Source organism: Typopeltis vanoorti, chromosome 16, assembly GCF_054136105.1.
Source record: "Typopeltis vanoorti isolate ZY-2024b chromosome 16, IOZ_Tvanoo_1.0, whole genome shotgun sequence".
In the NCBI taxonomy this organism is placed as follows: domain Eukaryota; kingdom Metazoa; phylum Arthropoda; class Arachnida; order Uropygi; family Thelyphonidae; genus Typopeltis; species Typopeltis vanoorti.
In genome coordinates, this window is record NC_143564.1 from 15,903,458 (window position 1) to 15,924,065 (window position 20,608).

General features: G+C 35.7%; 2 protein-coding genes across 2 annotated transcripts in view; both read right to left on the reverse strand.

Moving 5' to 3' along the window:
• LOC150097864 (metallophosphoesterase domain-containing protein 1) overlaps positions 1-1,275 on the reverse strand; it is a 215,367-nt gene extending 214,092 nt beyond the window's left edge. Inside the window, exon 1 of the transcript XR_016549586.1 lies at positions 1,249-1,275. The gene's annotated coding sequence lies outside the window, so the exon portion shown is untranslated. The remainder of the gene's footprint in view (positions 1-1,248) is intronic.
• Positions 1,276-7,017: 5,742 nt separating this feature from the next.
• Positions 7,018-20,608, reverse strand: part of LOC150097865 (uncharacterized) — a 32,235-nt gene continuing 18,644 nt past the window's right edge. The window contains exons 3-6 of the mRNA XM_090406614.1: positions 15,627-15,890; positions 14,047-14,172; positions 9,410-9,739; positions 7,018-7,133 (exon numbers count right to left, since the gene is read on the reverse strand). Coding sequence (XP_090262740.1) covers positions 7,018-7,133; positions 9,410-9,739; positions 14,047-14,172; positions 15,627-15,890 — 836 coding nt within the window. The remainder of the gene's footprint in view (positions 7,134-9,409; positions 9,740-14,046; positions 14,173-15,626; positions 15,891-20,608) is intronic.

The window sequence follows — 20,608 nt, forward strand, 5'->3', positions numbered from 1 at the left end:
ACATGGAAGTAATTCGGGAAAGGGAATACCGCAGTTTATGACCGGTCATAAAAATTGCCTGCAAGCCGATTACAACAATGGGTGGCGTATCCTTTGTTCTCAAAACTGAACGAAATAACATCTGTGTTGCAAATGTTGGTGACCAATTAGCAAGGAAGTATAAAGAAAATTTTTCCACTGAAATTGAAGATCAAGGTAGTCTGTATCCGGTTCTCAAATCTAGTAATACTGAATACTTTATTCGCAAGTTCGTATTGTAGGGTGAAAGTACTTGTTTCGTAACCGTAGTGCCGTGATTTTTTAAAAGTAATAGGCTTATAGATTTAAATTTTAATATGAATAAGAGACAAGGCACTTTGTTTAATTTTGGTGTTAAGAAATCTCTTATTGAAGGTGTTTGTGACACAACAGATAGCGATTCATCCACCTCTAGCCTACAGAGCGATCTCCAGGATGTACAAAAGGAGGGGGGGAAACTACCAGCACACGGGAGAAAAAGTCTGCATTCACTCGTAAGTACTTATAATAATATTATACATTTTTTGGTGATCAGAATGGGATATGTCAATGAAAATCAGCACAAATTAATTTAATGATGTTGGCCTGAGGAAACTACAATATGCTACAAGATTTCATTAGTTTAGTGATTGATAACTGATTTAAATGTAATTTTATATTTGTCAACATGTCACACCGTTATGTATACGGTGTGTACTAATACTCCTTATTATTATGCCATAATTAATTATTAATATTGTAATGTATCAATAATTAATTATTAAATAAACAATAATACTTAATTAATTATTAATTAATTTATTTATTAATTATTAATACATTACAAAATAACCAAGGTATTCGGTGAAAATTTCAGGATTTGTGAAGTGTTCCGTCCTAGGAAAAATCTGGGAAACGCTGGAATAAACTATTCATGAATGTTCATTTTCCTTCCTAGAAATAAGATTGTAACACAAAATTGAAGGCACGTTGAACTGTATTCATTAATTACTAATTCAAAAACAATTGAGAACTCATGATAATATTTAGATAGCATAACACTATGCATTAATAATTACGCAGAACTTATTTAAAGCTTATATGGTTCTTCTTTCATTTTTTGAATGTCATGTGGTTTGAAGGTTTTATAAACTAGGATGAAATGAAATTCAGTTTTTGTAGATAGTCAAGAGCGATTAAGGATATATATATATATAATTAATAAGTCGTTAATAAAGTTGAAAAACTTACCTATAAAAAGTTCCAAAATACGAAAGATGAGTATATGAATGCCTACTCAAGACTGAAGCTCTAACAAGACTAATTCTTCGCAGTCCTGCAGGGGAGCTAAAGGAGTTAATAGTTACAATGTAGTCTAGTAGGTGGCGAAACATCATAGGCGAGAAACCGTGGTATTCCTTATTACGGAAGTTCCTCTATCTTTTACCTTTTTTGGTATTAGCTTGATTAGTTTACGAGATGAATCTTTATCTTTTTGTTATTTCAAAATTTCCATTTTTTTCTCTCTGTGCTAACTTTCGATTGTCTATTGTTTGATATCTGATAGCAGGAGAAATCGAAAACTTGCACTTCGACAAATAAGAGAAAATGATAAGATAAGGAAAAAGGATTTCATGCAGGTTATGAAAATACTGATCCTGCCTAAACATTAACGCACACGCACACACACACACATGGTGCAATGACAAGAACAAATAATACAAGAGAAGGATATTAAAAAGAGAGAAAATATGTATGAGTTGTGCCTGAGTTTCCCAGCAGAACGCTGATATCTTAGGCATTTTTGGAACGATTGCTATTGACGAAGGATCAGTGGGTCAGTCAGTCTAAGTAGGTAAGACTTAGATTCGATTCTCGTCTAGGATGAGAAGACAGTTTATCACACTTTTCAATTGAAGGTGAGTTAAACACTCTGATACAGAAAAATGTTTTTCTTCCCGGGAACTTGGTTTATTTTTTTCATTTCCATCCTGTAAAACAGACAAACTGGCCAAAAAGACACATGCAAGACATAATACACTAAACTCAAAGTCTTAGTTGCCATACGGGGGTAGCAGGGTTTTTTCTCCCGGAAACTCGGGTTTTTCATCCCGCATACAGACAAATCGGCTCTTCAGAACACACGCAATTTACAGACAAAAAATACTAGTTGTGGTGGGCGATAGATGGCGTTGATGGAGATGATTCGTAGTAGAAGTTCGATGTAGTGGTTGAAACAGTTGTAGGTATCCCCCCCCCCCCACCGCGATGAGTCTTTGGACTCCTTGGAGGTGTCAGGAATAATAATAATAATAATAATAATAATAATAATAATAATAATAATAATAATAATAATAATAATAATAACGCCAAATAGCCAATTAGTGATGAAAAATTCTGGTATCAGGAGGGTGAGATGCTGTGGATAAATCAATAGTACGAGCTAAATGATTTCATCTGGTAAATACTAAGGTTGGTTTTTTTTTTTTTTTTTTTTTGCTTGTTTTGTTAGGAAAGCATACGTTTTATTAGAAAAAAATAAAATAAACAAGCACGTCTGTAACCTCCAACTAGCGTGAAGAGGCATTTGAACCTTGTTTTCGAATCGACTTGAAAGCAGCTCTTTCCAATTTGTACTATAAAGGTGTCACGTATAAATACAGTATAATGATAATTATAGCTAGTATATCTATCTATCTATCCCAATGGCTTTAACGGGCCTTTAAGGCCCACAACCTTCCAAGCATGCTTGGATTTCGTAACCGAAATACGAGGATAGAATGGTCACTCCTATGCCTCAAGGTATTCTTGGCTGTATCCCTGTGTGTTCACGGGTATATACTAGTATATACAGTGGCAAAAAAAAAAAAATAGTATTCTATACAGTACAGTTCGATCAAGCGCTTCCCACAAAAAGAAATAAAACAAGACTACTTTATAGTATTTAATTACAAGTAAACAGCAACAATCAACAGAAAGCATTCTAACATATAGGAAATTAATTAAAAGCTATACAAATGGTTTGATATGAATAAATAAATAAATAAATAAATAGATAAATAAATAAATAATCAGCAACAATAATGATCAGAAGAAACGAAGATAGTAGGTGACTGCCAGATATGATGATCTTTCATTTTAGTCTCTTTGATATTCTGAAAAGGAAAAGAAAAAAAAATAATAATTAAGAAAATATTCATAAAATAAGTTGACCTTCCTGAACTATTTTCACTTAATGGAAAAAAAAAATTCAATAAATAAGAACTCCAAAGATTACAAGTTCTATCCAACATGCTTGTCCTCTTTACTGGAATTTTAAACTTTTGCTTCATTCAAAAATTTCGAAATAGAAAAAACGAATCATAAAGTAATACCCAACAAATAGGTCTTGTAGTAGCAATTACATTTCCTCCCTGGGTTTGTTTGTGAATGTGTCACAGCTGAACTTCCTAAATATTTAGCTAAGCTTTTAACACATTGGATGACTTATTTTCTTCAGATGTCCAACCAATCCTGTTTACTCTTAGGACTCTGTGTTCTTTTTCTATTCATAAATGATTCTTTATCACTAATCTCAAATTCTGTATATGGTTATGACGATCATGGTACTCACCATTCTTCTTTTTCATTTGACAAACATTGTAGTTGCTTATATATCGCAAACTACAAGATCTTCCATAATCAATGCCTGAAACACTGATCTTGAAATATTTCAGTGGAAACGAACAATCTTGTCAACATCAATGCCATTAAAAACATCTTATCTTATGCGCGAAGGATCATAACTAACCTCCCCTAGTTTTTGAATTACAGAATCAGATATCTGCTCGCCAGATCAGATATATCTTACACTTCTGGCCTCTACTAATATAAGCATATCGCACCATAGATTTTTCTGCTCAATTCAGTACTTCTCACTGCTTTGAGCCTAAAACTCCTAATGCCGTATAAATCCTACATTCGCACTGCCTTTAGAAAACCGCTCTCATAAATTGGATGCGCACCAAGAATCTTCCTAAAAATGCTTCATGTTATCGAAATGGGGGAGGCTGCTACCACTCCTGCAATTTTCCTCAGGTCCGTAAACACAAGAGAACTGCTGGCCAATATCCATTCTCTCTCTCTCCAGTTTTGAAGACAATGAATGAATTTGTGTTTTGGAACAGTTGTCCCCACATAGTTCGTCCTAGGACTACAAACTCCAGTTGATAAAAAAACATATCGCTATATTTCTTCTGTCTTGCTGACCATTTGCCCATACGACACTGATATATACTTACCCTTTCAATAGCATATCGTACACTCTCAAAGCATTTGCATTCTCTGTGAATTTTGGAGGTGGGCAGCCCAAGTCATTTTCTCGGGCATCTATATAACTTGACGAAAAAGAGGAAGAAAAAAACAAGTGGATTACCGCCATGAAATTCGGAATATTCGTAGGGTTTCAACGCCGTAGCATGTTTTATTTTCCATAAGCAGGAATGATTATTCAGCTATTAATCAACAAAGATGGCATCCAAAACCATGTTTGCCCATCGGGATCCGAATTGGCTTTTGACGTCTCTGGAGGACATAACCGGTTGAAACATTTCTGAACAGAATATCGAAACCGGAATTCATATTTCAAAAAATTTTACTCTCTTTCACTAATTTGTATGATTTTATCAACATACTAACTTTTTGCGTCAAACTAGTTCTCTTACGCTCTGCATTTGTATATATGCTAGACGTTTGTGGTAGCAAACCTGCTATGTTCAGAATCCCCGCTCCCAGCATACACATGATTATATCCTTCAGTTTTTAAATGTATTTTAGCCAGTTGTTAATAATAATTTAACATATCCAGCAGAACTGATTCTTCTGAAGGCAACATTCTGAGTAAAAGCAGTCGAATACATCAAGACCAGAAGGTCCTCAATTTGTCGAAACTTTGGTCCAGAGCCTTATTAACATTTTGTTATGATGAAAGTTATTTTAACTTTCTTAGCAACAGAAACAACCGAAAGGGTATGTGAACCTCTGAAAGCGATACATTTTCGCTTGGCATGGTCTTCTGTCATGTTGCAATCTGTTGAATGTTTGCTGAAATTATATTAATTCTGCAATATAGATATGAATGAGGTTTTTTTTTTTTTTGCGTAATCACTGCACTTCGACCTAACATGTCAACGTTTGCATAAAATCATGACAGAGTGATTAACTTTGTACTGCAGTAACATGCGTAAGACTTTATATAATAGCTCAAGTGACAAGTTTTAATATAACAAAATTATTTTACAGTAATTAATTTTACATATAACTAGTAGGAAATGAGGTAACAGGTGGCGCTCTGCTGTTCTCATTCAACAGTGATATGTGGGAACAATATGTGCTCGCAAAACTACTGGTCCTGTTTCTGTTAGTATTTTATTTTCTACTTCACATTATTCAAAAAAAAAAAAAATCTTTCAGAACTTTTATACTGGATTTGAGTTATTTAAATCTTATACTTAGAGGCCTGTTCTCTAAAAAAAAAAAAAAAAAAATGGGTTGGGAAGACATGAAAAAAAAAGAAAGAAAGAAAAATTTAGAAAAGTTGAAAAAATTAGTTTGCATTTATATTAGAAGGCTATGGTGTACATTAGCTGAGCTTATTAAAATTGAAATAGCTGTCTGGAAAGTACTTCAAACAACAACCGACAAAGCCAATTAACGGAAATATTTCCAAACAGTGGCAACATTGAGGTTGTCTCTTTTGTGTTACCCTTAAGGTAGGTTCCCTAAAACATCACGATCCTTCAGTTATCGATATACTTTGTTCTATGTATCTCTTAACAAAAAAAACCCGTTACTGTCTTTTATTCACTATAGGGGTAAACGAGGCCGTTTTAGTCCTACCTTTTTCAGACTGAGAGGAGGGAGGGTTGTTCAATCTCCACCAGTAGCCAACCAGAGATAGCTATTTGAAGACTATCACTAATTATTAAACAGCATCTGATGTAAAGAGGCAGACAGTGCCACCCATCTCGTAGGTCCCTAACCCTAAGTATACTGTTTGCCTGAATACTGCGGGTTCTACGTTCGATTTTCTTGAGTGCATTGAATGTTTCCTAGTTTCTAGTTTTTCTTCTCGAGAACGACCAATGCGGGAAGCAGTCGAAGAAAGGGTTAGAAAAAATTCCTTTAGCCGCGACTAGATTCGAACTGAGAACGGCTTTCTTCAGGAGACCTAGCACTAAGGGTACAACCGCTACTTCCGCAGGGATACACAGGCCTTCTATTTATCTCTTGAATTATTATTTAGTCATATTATTAATGCCTACATTTATTTTAAAAATTATGAAAATGTTAAATGAACAACGTTTCGCAATGAACTTTTTACAGTATTTTTTTTTTTAAATCTTAGAATTCAATGTCACTTCGTTTAACAGACCGAACTAGACTAAAATAGAATCCATAATAAAAATTCTGTAGTATAGTGAAAATATCATTGCATATTATCATTATATGAAAATTTCCAATAGCCCGCGAAGCCCACTCATGTTACACACCACCTATGATGAACACGATGAGATTTGCTATTTTCTTTCTTTCAAATGGCGATCCACATTCATAACATAAAATTCATAGCCTGAAAATCGTCAATTTTTTTTAAAAGCATACTTTTTTCTTTTCAGCAGAGTGTTTTATAATGAGTCTATACGTGGTGTAGGAGCTGAATCGACCTCACGACGAGTTCTTGAACTCCATGAAAGTTTTCATACAATAACAATAAAGTCAATGACATCTTCACCACGTTAAATTTGATTATAAAATCACTACAAAACTATAAACAAAACGACTGCATTCCGATAAGGCATAATCCACTTAAGTAAAAATCCTGTGTCGGAATTTTAAAAATCTCTTAATGAATTTGGAAAACTAATTTGCAATACTAATCATCTTTCAAACATCAACTGTGTATTCAATTTCGAACAGCTACAAAGAATGGAAAATGATTACCAAAATATGCTCGATTTGTACACTTACCTAAAATGGTCGTTAAATCATGCAGGGTAGCTGTGTATATCGTAGGGAGAAACCGTGTTGAGAGTTATTGGCGTTGTCTCTGGAGAAGCTGTTACTTCTTACTTTCAGCATAAACGGCTTGCTCTTAGCTTTTGAAATCAAAATCAATATTTCGGTTATTTTCACTTTATACATAACTTAAAAAAATTCAGATCTTTCTGACGAATGAAAATTTAGTAGAATATGAAGCTACAAAACTATAAACTAGAGTTCTTAGTAAAAACATTATTTAATGAATACCACATACATGACTGGATCGAATAACATCAATTCAGTCCAGGTCTCTAGTGCGGGAAGGGAGGGATATGCTGTCGATTCTCTCCTTCCCACACTAGAGATGTATTAGACCTTGATACTTCAATATAAATCGTGGCATGTCTGAATGTCTCCTAATCATGATCAATCAAATACCCGAACAAGAGCACGCCAACGTGCACTTGCTCACAACTAATTTGAATTACTGAATTCCACATAATACATTATTTGATGTAATCATGCTCTGGATATTTCTTTCACACGAAGTCCCACGAAATCTGGAAGAAACTAGTCGTAGTTACTAAATAATTAATTCAATAACTTAAACCAGAATTAATAAATAATTCTGATTTAAGTCAAATGGACGTTTCTATATAGTCCTTGTACAAGTAAACTGTATTCTACAACATGTTTATATATTTTTTTACATTCCCTAAAGATTTGGATGAAGATGGATGTAATGACGTAATACCTCTTTTCTATGAAATCTAGAAGAAAGTGTCTTTGCGTACTTAGATCTACATAATTCTTGCCTTTGTGTTGTAATTATCTAATTCTGCAATATTCATCTTAGGTGTGTGTGTGGGGGGGGGGGGGAAGCAAACACTCTTTCCAGCAAAATGTCCACTGAGCTGTGCAATTACTATGGAGAGGTACACTGCATTCTTCAAGACGAGTTGCACTATTGTAATGTTGACGTTGGGTATAGAAGATATGTTGATGACCTCCAATCTTCAGCGTCATGATGCAGAGGAAAATCATTTCCTTGACAGCATCGTTAGAGAAGATGAAACATGGGTTTCATCATGTTAAATAATGAACAGTAGAATGGAAATAATTCAATTTCTCGAGACCAAAAATAGAAGTTCAAATCGGTTCCTCCAAGAAGACAAATCGATGGTTGTCTTTTTGGGGTAATCAAGGGACTGTTCGATGAGTTTCTGACGAGGAGTGGTGCAACAATAACAGGCCATATAAAACAAACAAACAAAAAATTCTATCAGACTCCCTCTCAGTGCGAGTTGTGCTTCTGCATAACAGGACTCGCTCTCTTTCTTTTATCTCCCCCCTCTCTCTCTCTCTCTCTCTCTCTCTCTCTCTCTCTCTCTCTCTCTCTCTCTCTCTCTCTCTCTCTCTCTCTCTCTCACACACACAACTCAGCAGACAAACACTTCGTGGTAGGTTTATGGGAGCATTAAGAACATACCCCACCTGCGTTCACAAGAGCCCTGACTTCATATCTTACAAATAAATACCATCTCTTTGGCCGCTTAAGAAACATTTTTGGGACGTTTCGACTTCAAATGCAATCAAAGATGTTCGAAAATGGTTCCAAACACAGGCCCGGAATCTTTTCTACCGTTAGATCAGACAGTAAGAAATATTTCCATAATGCTGCATATAAATTTTGTCCTGTTTCAAATAAACTTCTGTTTTGCGATATGGCCCATGAATTCTTAATTTTCTGATTACCCCTCGTATATATCGATCTACTTGTAATAAGTATTTTATGTTACTAACTTCGAAATTTATTTATCATCATCCTGTATTATGCCAGTGATTTCTGGTATATCCAGTAAATGTAAACTGACATTTTTCATCTATGTTTAAACATATCTGTACACCGGAGGTAAAGGGCACTATGTCCATTTTTTACGCATCCGAAGTAAAAGGTTACTTGTCCACTTAGTGCTCTTTATCTCGATACCATGATGGCACATAGTGCCCTTTCCAACTGGCTAATCCGCTTATTATTACACACAGGAGATAGTGCTTTGCACAACTGAAAAGAGAGCGAAACAAAACATTAAAATATACCTAAAACTTAATTCCGTAAAAAAATGGACATAGTGCCCTTTACCTCCGGTGTATACAGATATTATTTACACATTAACTCGAACAGACAGCATACACCCTCTCGTCCAATGTAACACTTGTAATGTGCTTCATAAGAAGGAGAATTAGTTATACGTTGTTAAAGTTTTTTCATTTCCTATTCAGTTAAATATCTCGTAAGATATGGTTAAACTCTATACAATACGCAAAAAGAAATGGCAGAAAATTCAAATTAAGAAATAACCATTGAGATATGCAAGAAAAAAAATCTTACATATGACGATATTCCTGTCGAGGAGGCCTGATCCACAAAACCTGTCTTCTCCTGGTCCTGCCCCATCCAAAGATCCCTGATCAATACCAACAAAGTCATCGTCGTTACAGATAGGTCCACTGGCACCTGCATCACTGGGATACCCCCACGAAAATGAATCGGGCAATTCTGATTCCCATTTGATGGAGCAGAAGTTTTCCTCAACCCTGAGACAAGTAGTATACCTCAGGTTGCTCAGATAACGTACCTTACCAGGTATGGAAGGACCAAAGTTGAAACTTCTTACTGTTTCGCTGGGACTGCGATAATACTGAAGACAACCGGGTGGAGCTGTAATTACAAAATTAAGAACTTAGTGACTACCAGAAAATCACGAATACCTACACAACCAATTTCACCTTATTAAGAATTGATCAGTTTTAAAAAGATGCTCTTTTATATTGCATCATCATTAATAAAAAGTCGTCTGACTCAAGAGTCTACCGGAACTACGATACTAACTTAATACCAGAAGAGAAACTAATCAATCAGAATTAATTTTGCTACTTATATTTTACAAGTCGAGACACTTACACTATATAATAACTTAAAGAATTCACCAATCTTTTTCATCAACATCAACACACTTTCACAGTTGACACTCATATCAGCGGCTTTTTCACTAAATATATGGAAAGACGTATTTTGATTCAGACGTATTATAGGATTCAAAATGGGATCTGTTTTCGCCGATATACCATTTATGATTCCACTTCATATGTACTTGCAGTATGATATGATGTTTCAGCATGTTCATACTTGACTGACTCATTTTCACAGAAAGGTCTCGGCAATGGCAACATCAACCAGACTGTCCAGAATGTCAATATAACGTCCGGTGTTGGAAACAAACTACAAGATTTACTTGCAGATTTATTGTAAAAATAACTAAACTTCTGCATGTCTTGCTGTCTACTAACCGACAACTTCGGTAATAAACCAGAAATTAAGAAAGAAAGAAACAAACAACAACAAAAAAAGCGTTGTGTGTGTGTGTGTGTGTGTGTGTGTGTGTGTGTGTGTGTGTGTGTGTGTGTGTGTGTGTGTGTGTGTGTGTGTGTGTGTGTGTGTGTGTGTGTGTGTGTGTGTGTGTGTGTGTGTGTGTGTGTACACACAAAAAAAAATGCGTTTCTGATGCGAAACGTACTCCGGGTTTTTTGTTTAACAATAAAAGATCTTTAGCTCAAATACTTGAAGAATCTCTGGATAATAATAGTTGGCATGAGTTTATTGTGAATAGTTAAGCTCAAGCAACACAAATACAATATGATAACAAGATTAACCTTATCAGAAAATTTGAGACTCTTAAGAAAGTACAGAACACACTTACTTTTACAAAAGCCAACATCAATCCTGACAAAGTTGTAATAAACAAGTCTTTTCACGTTCTTACAGCTGCCGAAAAAAAGCATTCTCAGCAAAGGTCTACATTTTATTCCTTCGCCAAGATTTATTCCTAAAGAATCTCTCCTTATCAAAATAGAAAAGGCCACTTCATTCCTACCTACTCAAGATGCTAAACTTCTACGTATTGAATCCATATTCATTATTAATAATGTAAAACCTCCAACAGATAACATTTCTTCAGCTGAACGACAGCATATTAAAAAGCCTAAAAATCAACAGAGATATAATAATATTACCGGCAGATAAAGGCAATGCTACAGTTGTCCTCAGTTCTGAAGATTTCCATAATAAGATGCTTCAATTGCTTGAAAATAATACCTATTCAATACTTCAGGAAGATTCAACTTGAGAACTATAAAATCGCACGAACAAATTATTAAAAACAACAACTAAACTATCTCGCAACATTCGCCTTTCTCTACGCTCTCTTCATCCGCTTATCCCACATATTTATGGAGTTCCTAAAATCCACAAGGAAAACATCCCTCTTCGTCCAATTGTGGAAGGTATTGATTCTCCGACTTACAAACTTTCTAAACATCTTGCTAAATACCTCAAATGTTTTTCTAACAGGTCTTCGTCTTTCATCAACAACACCATGGACTTCGTATCACACATTAAGGATATAACTATCAACGAGAATGACATCATAGCTAGTTTTGACATAGTTTCCTTATTTACAAATGTCCCTACGGAAGAAGTACTGATATTTACTAAAAGACCAATTATCCAAAAAAATGTTTGTTTTACTGACCCATTGCATTAAGTCTGGTTACTTTCGATATAAAGACACCATATACAAACAAAACCAAGGTCTAGCGATGAACAATCCTTTATCCCCTATTCTTGCAAACATTTATTTAGAGGATTTTGATACAAAAGCTATATCATCCTTCTCGTTTAAACCTAAAATTTGAAAACGTTATGTGGATGACATTTTTATTATTTGGAGCCACGGCCACAATTCTCTCATGGATTTTCTTGATCATCTCAATAATCAACATCCTAATATAAAATTCACAGTTGAACTTGAAAATGACAATTCCCTACCTTTCCTGGATATAAAACTGTCTTTCTGCTCTGGAAAATTTAGAATTTCAATGTATAGAAAACCTATACACACTAATAGATATCTTCATAGTCAGTCCCATCATTTTCCTCCACAAAAACTTGGAACTATTTCTACCTTAGGACATAGAGCACCCTCTCTTCTAAATGACCCGGATGAACTACAAAAAGAAATTAATTACTTCTCATATATCTTTAGACAAAATGGATATTCTGATAGAACCATTACAAAATTCCTTCTAGATCCTCCTAGCCACCGCACTGGAGAAATAACCAATATTAACGGTAATATCTCTATCCCATACATCACTTCAGTTTCTCAAAAATTAGCTATAGTTCCTAAGAAATACAACGTCAGCACTTTGTTTACTACACTTCCAAAAATCCGCTCTCTAGTAAGCTATCCGTAGCCTCACCATCATAATCTGAAATATCCTGGCGTGTACAAGATATCAAGATATGGTGTGACCGCAATAGCCTTTATTTTGGTCAAACTGATAAATCTATTGAATTACGTATAGAGGAGCATAAGAGAGACATCTCTTACAAAAGAACACGCGCCAGTGCCTTGTCTAGTCATGTTCTTTTCTCGAACAATCCTGATGATGAACTCCAGGATCATTCAGTCTGCTGCGATAGATCCAAAAACATCTTTCGTTGCCATGATGACTTTGAAAGAAAAATTGTGGAGTCCAGAAAAATCATCCTTAATCGTGAACATTTAAATAACAATTTGAGCTACCACCTCCCAGATAGCCATTCTGCTGTTGTTGAGTACTGGCGTTCACGAGAGACGCAAGCACGCACTCATCAAACAATGCCACGATTGAAAGAACAACTGAAATGTAACTACAACGTTTTTTCATGTTAATTATGTACTGCAATTTTTTCCTGTGTTTCTCAGTTTTTTTTTAAACTTCACTGTTTTTATTGCTATTTCCTATTTTTAAAAGACACCTGAAGAAGGCTGTCAAAAGCCGAAACTAATAGTGTGTTATACTATTAAAATTATATTATAATTAAATTATATTCTCTTTATACAAATATATCAAAACAACCGAGTCAATGTTCCTCAACATATATATATATATATATATATATATATATGAGATTATCAACATAGCTGAATAGCTGATATGTAGCTATGTAGATATGTTCATATCTGAAATGAATTCCGAGTATTAGACAAACAATTAATTTAATTTAACACACAACATGTTTCGTCGGAATGCCGACTTCTTCAGGCGTGAGAACATTAAAAGCAAACATAAAAATCACCATAAAGAAACATTGAACCACTACAATAACAGGCCATGAACTGGAATTGAACTGGAATTTGAACTGAAGCTACAGTCGGGCTCAAGTTCTATTGTTAGGCATCTGCGAGCGTGTGACTTCACGAATGCGCCAGTATCTGATGGCAGAGCTATGTGAGTCTGCCAAACTATAACTAAGGTTACTGTTTATGTGAGAAGAGTCTAGGATAATTTCTTTGGATTCAACTATGCGGCGTTCTACTTCATCGTGGCATATATGAATGTTTGATGTTGTATTTTAGTCTATTTCGTGTTGGCGGCTTTCGTTATTTGTGCTCAATGAGAACAGGACATGGCTTGAGAGGGCGCTTACTCTGGTTCTACTTTAAGTGATGTCTCTCTGATGTTCTTCGAGACGCAGGAGGATGGACTTCTCAGTTTGGCCATAATATGGCTTCCCACAGTCACATATGAGTTTATATACACCTGGAAACTGAAGATGGTTGTGAGCCTGTTTTGGTTGGCTTAGAATTGATCTCAGTTTAGGAAGAGTGGAAAAGCATGTTTTTATATTAAATTTTTTCAAAATTCCGGGAGAGCGAGCTGATGTACGGTAAAGAGATATAACCCTTGGGGTTGTTCTGTGTCTCTGTGTTGTTTTGAGGAGGGTGGTATAGTTGTTTATTGATAATTTTTGAAGATTTGCGAAGGTTCCTTTGAGATATTGTAGTTCATTTTTCAACTCCTCCTCCTCCTCTTCATCCGTGTGCGATGATTTTCTGAAGATCGAGATTTTTAAGGAGTCAGTCATCTTAGTAAGTTTTTAGACATCAAACTTATTATATATATACTGATGAGATTACCTACCCATATCCATGCTATTGCAGTGTATCATAGTGATTCGAATTCTCCATTTCCGTATCATATTGTCGCCATTGCTGACAACACTAAGAACCACAGGATTTCCAGAACCTCGACCCATGTCGATGTACACTAGAACAGATAAAATGAAATCATCCATATCATTTATTTATTGTGCATGTAATTAATTTAAATACACTATTTTAATGCACTGTGAATTAATTTCTTCAGGATTTTGTCACTCACTCAAGAATATACTGCTAGTGCATGCATTATTGCTTTGACTTTCACTTTTTTGTTTATTTAAAAAAAATAATTGTGACTTTTCTAATATAGACTTTAATTATTATTTAAAGATAATTTTCATTGCATTATAAACATAGTTGAGTGGGCAAAGATTCTGTATTTTCTTGCATTTTCTTCAAAGTGAACGATAAAGTGCCATTAAAAAAAACAAAATCTGAGGACTTTTTTTCAAGTCTTAAATAATTTTATTTGAAACAGGTAGATACTCTACTTCGCAATAAAAAAAATACAGACCACTTTTAAATGATCGGTTAAAATGACTCAGTGCATCGCAGCGAGAGAGTTAGATGCTGCTTTTTCACTTAATAAATAATAAAATAAAATAAAAATACATACGTTCCTTGAATCAAAACGGAACTGTCCTTTCCAAACAAGTGACGGGTATCCTAGTCCCTTTCACAAGTTTGTTAATAAATCAAGGACAAAGACAGAGGCTTTAAATCATTTCGCTATTTTTCGCTGAACTGGGAACCAATTAAATCGGGCCTTCCGTTTTTAACAACCATCTTAGTAGGGAAACCTGTTTTAATGTTTTTCGAAATGAAATGCCGAGTTATTTTGGATCGTCTTCCTTTACTGACTGTATCCATTATGATGAAGCCCAACTGCATTTTTCCCTACAGGTTTCTGATTATCAGAACCTTCAATTTCCCAATTTTATGGAAAGGGCCTCCTCTCTCCAAGTAAGAATCCCACTGTGACATCAATGATTGTGCATGTCATTAGGTGAGAGATGAATCTCGTTGTTCATCGTGAAACCACGACTCTGTTTAATGGAGTTCTGCGGTGGCATGAGAGAATGCTATGATTAGTCTCTAAAGTAGATTGCTGGTTATCCCATCCCTGGAATGTACAAGAGAGCAGGATTCATAGCTCTAAAGACGGGGGGTTACATGAAAATGTTATTGATAAAGGTGCAATGTACTGGAGAATTTTTGGATGTTGAAGACTACATTCGAAATGATCAACTAACGATCATGAATAACGAGAGGATTATTATGATGGCCGAAAATGTGTGTCCAAATAGAACGCAGACATTTTGAGCAACTATGATATCTTGCTTTATTGATATTCATGGATGTTTCGGGATCTCAATGTTCATCAGTTTCTCCAACTTAAGAGGAGGTTTCAAATGATAATTAAATAAAGAGCTGAGAAAGCAGTCTATACGAGAATGTGTTTAAGGTGAACTGCAACAACCATGGAACAATAGTCATTTTTTGGTCCTCTCGGATTTTAAAAATACTATTAAAAGAAATGAAAAAAAAAGAAAAACTTACGGTGCTGTCCTCCGTTTTCTCCACAGAGGATAGGCAGTCGTTCTCCTACTGTTGTTCTGACCATGAAGGAATCTTTTGTACACAGACCAAGGACATCTGGCTGGGAGAGGTTGAATTCTTCAAAATCTAACCTCAATTGGCAGACGTTTGGTTGTTTCTCTACTGTTACCTGACAGGTTTTCGTACCATTTTCACCATGGGGATAGTGGGGATTGACAAATGTAGTCTCATTCTGCGTTGTAACTCCGTTGCAAGTAAATTTAACTATGAAAAAGATAAAATGGGATAGAAATAAAACAGATGAAAAAAAAAAAGGTGAAAAAATCCTACAGTAAGATATGTTGCAAAAAATCATAGCGAAAAAATTTATTAGCCATAAAATTTTATTTACATGACACAAAGTTTGTTGGAAATATCATCTTTTTCCACTTAAAATAAAACTAAGTTTTTTTTGTTGTTTTCCACTTGGTTGATATTTACTAAGTATACACGTAATATCAAGTTAATAATAATTAGATGATTTCAAATTATCAAATACTATTTCGAATTTACATAAATTATGACACTGGTCAACAAATTTTAATGTTTATCGAAACGTTTGCGAAACAAGTAGTTTGAATTATTTCTTTTTAATTTATTAATTCATTGTCGGTCTGGTTGGCCAAGTGGCGAGCGTATCCGCTCGCCAGTCAAAAGGTTGCGGGTTCGAATCGCGCCCTGGGCATGGATATTTGTGATTGTCTGTGGAAATACTAGTGGTGGTCGGCGGTAGATGGTGTAGGTGGGGTCAGTTGGTGATTGAATGGTAGGAACGGAGTTGTAGAGCAGGTGCCCTCCCTTGATGACTCCTTGGAGGTGTCAAATAGTCATAATAATAATAATCGGGCACACTGATTATGAAAATAAATTAATTATACACAAAAATTTATGCCAGTCAGTTTTTTTTATTTTAATTATCCCTTTTATTTATATTCAAATATATGAACTTGCACAACACTTGTTATAAATCTGTATAGACATGTTCCATAATGTCGTAATATGGTGCACATTTGACATCGACGTACACAACTAATACGAATATAGATTTTCCAAACATATCTGGTGTATGATCTGTATTTATGAAACAAACAAACAAATAAAAAACGCGCAGTTATAACTAGGGACTACAACACTCTAATGGAGAATTCGGGTTTCTTTTGCAAAATGCATCTTCCTAGAGTCCAGATAGGAACATAGGGATAATGCATATTTAAATTAATAATGACACCGATGAAAACAGAAGTTTTTTTCTTTTTCTTTTTCCTCATCCAGAAAAATAGGCAAAAACTGGCCAAGAGAACACAAGCAATTAACACCCGTATTAGCATTATAATCTACTTTCTTCCGCCGAAATTCTAAACAGCCCAATTCATCTTAACATATGCAATAAAGTCAGCAGTAGCAGAGATGTTGCATCCTTTGCATGGGAACTGACCAATGAATCTTCCAAATAGTAGACTCTGCAATGACAATTTTTTTTTCGTTTTGCATTAAATTTCGAAAACATATAGTTTGAAGCCCTTAAGCCCTGTGACATGGATAAGATTCGATCCTTTTGTTTGATCCATACTTAGGATGAATTTGCGAGAAATAGGGAGAATATATGTGTTAGGAAAATTAATTAAATAAATAAATAAAAACAGGTACTTAAACTTAAAAATTTTGGATTTTAAATAAAACATGAAAAATTTTCCCATTGTTCCTGTTGGTCCGATCGCATACCGAATGTGGAAACCTTCGACTTCCTAGTAAGTCGGAAAGCATTTTGATATATTAGCCAGACAGTCTGTCACTCAGTTTGCCAACATGCTCATGCTTACATGATTGTATTGCTCATTACTGAGCATGTCAGTGACCAAAAAAAGAAGAAGAAACATCAGTTTCAACTTCAACTTCAAAGTGTGAAGCTATAAAGAAGAAACTCAATATTATTCCTTGTTTGTGAATAAAGTATTTTGTAAACAGTTCAAATTCACTGCTATTCAAATTCTTTTCCCCTTTTTTTCCCCTCCTTAATATGAGCAAAAGTAACCGAATCATGTGGATTCAAAGCAAAATAGTAAAGTTGGGTAAGATCATATATTTTATCACTACAGATCTGTGAGAGCGAACATAAAAACAATGATATTAACTTTAAACAATTCTATGTCTAAATATAGTTATTGTGAAACAAATCAGAACTTACAATAACAACACCGATAGACTCCATTTACACAGACTCCAATGCTCTCTCCTCTTCTCTGTTCACATTCCCGTGCAGGGAGGCAGATTCCCTTATCCCCATTATCACCGGGGCATGCTTGATTCTGCTGTCGCACGATATCAAAGATACTTCCTAAGAGATAAATGGATTACGTTTCGTTTTAGATTCCTTTCACAAATACCATTCATCATAGTACTTAAATATATATTAAAATATCTTCACAAATAAATAAATAATGTTTTGTAATTTTTCTGAAGATTTAACAACCAGTTAAACCTGAAAGAAAGCCATTTACGAGGCAGCCGATGAACTATCCCACTTTTGTAAGTCACATAAAAGAAGCTGTTGGTAAATCAGTGAAAACTTAAAATAATTATTTAAATAAATGATTAAACAGACGTAACGATGCTCTCCAGTATTTCAGTATCAGTGTTTTCATATTGAGAAGGAGCGACATTTTGTAATGAACTACCAGGCGTTGAAAAAAAAAACAAAAAAAAACTAACGGACGTTTCTGTTTTAGTGTCAATATTTACAAAGGATTCTACAAATGATTAGAACCGTGAAACAATTAAAAGGGGGGGGGGGTATTACTTAAGTCTGAATTAAAACTATTGTCTCACTTTACAGAAATACATTAGCTAAGTCACCAGCTATGAAGATTTTCACTACCCAATGAACTGTGGGTATCGTGGCTTGAAATCGTGGGGGGGGGGGGGTGCTGCAACTTTCGGAATATACATACGTATATTTCGAAATTTTATATTTATCTAAACACGTATACACTATAAGTACAGTGTATACGTGTTTAGATAAAATATCAAAATTATGGAAAAAATTAAAAAAAAAAATTAAACATGAAAAAATATTGTTTATTGTCGATAAAATTATACAGTTTAGTACAATTCAAAATTATTTAAAAATAAAATATATTCTTCTTGTTTTGTTTCATGAAAAAATATTGTTTATTATCGATAAATTATACAGTTTAGTACAATTCAAAATTACTTAAAAATAAAATCCATTATCATAATCCCAATACATCTCCAAGGCCCACCTTTCCTAATTGGGTTGTGGGGAGAAACAGCTGCAAGAGGAACTTCCAATGGTCACAATCCTCTGCCACCAAGCTCAGGTGTTCTGGTGGGATTCCCAAACGTATACACCCAAGGTTTTGGATATAATCTATCCAGCGAGTCCTTGGCCTTCCACGTGGCCTCCCACCTTCTGGCTTGGCAAAGAGAGCCTGCTGAGGGAGCCTCTCTTGTGGCATTCTGACCAGGTGTCCGTACCAACGTAACTGTGATCTCTCAACACGGAGAAGCAGCGGTTGAGTATTGAGGGTTTCCCGAATTGCAGAGCATCTGACTCTGTCGAGTCTTGTTAGCCCCGCAACCCCTCGAAGGAACCTCATTTCAACCGCTTGGATTCGTGTCCGCATTCTTTCGGTCATTACCCAACTCTCGTGACCATAGGTGAGGATGGGCACATAGACTGTATTGAAGACAGCCAGCTATGCCTTCTGGCATAACTCCCACTTCAATACTACCGAACGGCCAAGTTCCCACAATATTGAGCTTGCTAAACAAATTCGAGTATCTAGCTCTACGTCCCATTTTCCATCATTCGTGAATATGGACCCAAGGTATTTAAACTTCTCCACCTGCCTCATTGGGACTCCACTTACATGTAGAGTGCACTGGGATGGTTGTTTTGAGACCACAAATGTTTCAGTTTTGGCCACACTGATCTTCATGCCGGCATCTGCACAAACAGCTACAAACCTATCCAGGGTCCGCTGGAGGTCATCTGTGGAAGAGCTAAGCAGAACTAGGCCATCTGCAAAAAGCAGACGTCCAATGCTACATCTTCCAATTCTGACACACTCACTGCCTAGGCTGTGCCTATCAATCCAGTCCATAAATATTATGAAAAGGAAGGGGTGACAGAACACACCTTTGGCTGAGGCCAACGGAGACTGTGAAAGGTTCAGACTTTGTGCTGTTTACCCTGACACAAAACTCTGGGCATTCATACAGGGACTTGATGGCAGCTAATAGTTGACCATCCACTCCATACTCCTGTACTACTTGCCAAAGCTTATCCCGAGGAACCCGGTCATATGCCTTCTCCAAGTCTACAAAACATGTGTAGACATTCTTGGCATATTCCCAAGATTTCTCAAAGATTTGCCTTAAAGTGAAGATTTGGTCAGTTGTGCTTCTACCAGGACGAAAGACACATTGTTCTTCCTGGAACTTTGACTCAACTATGCTCCTGCACCGTCTTTCCAAGCACCTAGCATACACTTTCCCAGGCAGGCTGAGCAGAGAGATGCCACGATAGTTACTGTAATTCTTCTGGTCTCCCTTCTTGAAGACTGATATTATTATGCCTGTCTGCTATTGCTTTGGTGGTCGCCCAAATATCCAAGCAGCCTGACACACTCGAGTCAGCCAGAGAACACCGTATCGATTTAAGGCTTTTAGAATTTCGAGCCGAATTTCATCATCGCCAACAGCCTTGCCGGATTTTAGCGATTTTATTGCTAAATGGACCTCTTCTGCTGTGAGACTAGTCATTGCTCCGATCTACACCTCTTGGATGTCCACAACTGCTGGGCCACCCAGGTTAAGAAGGCCTCAAAGTATTCCCTCCATCTGTGGAGGATATCCTTCTCGGTTGTTAAAAGTGCATCATCAGAAGTCTTAATTGCCCTTGCTGTGCACGATTTCCTCCC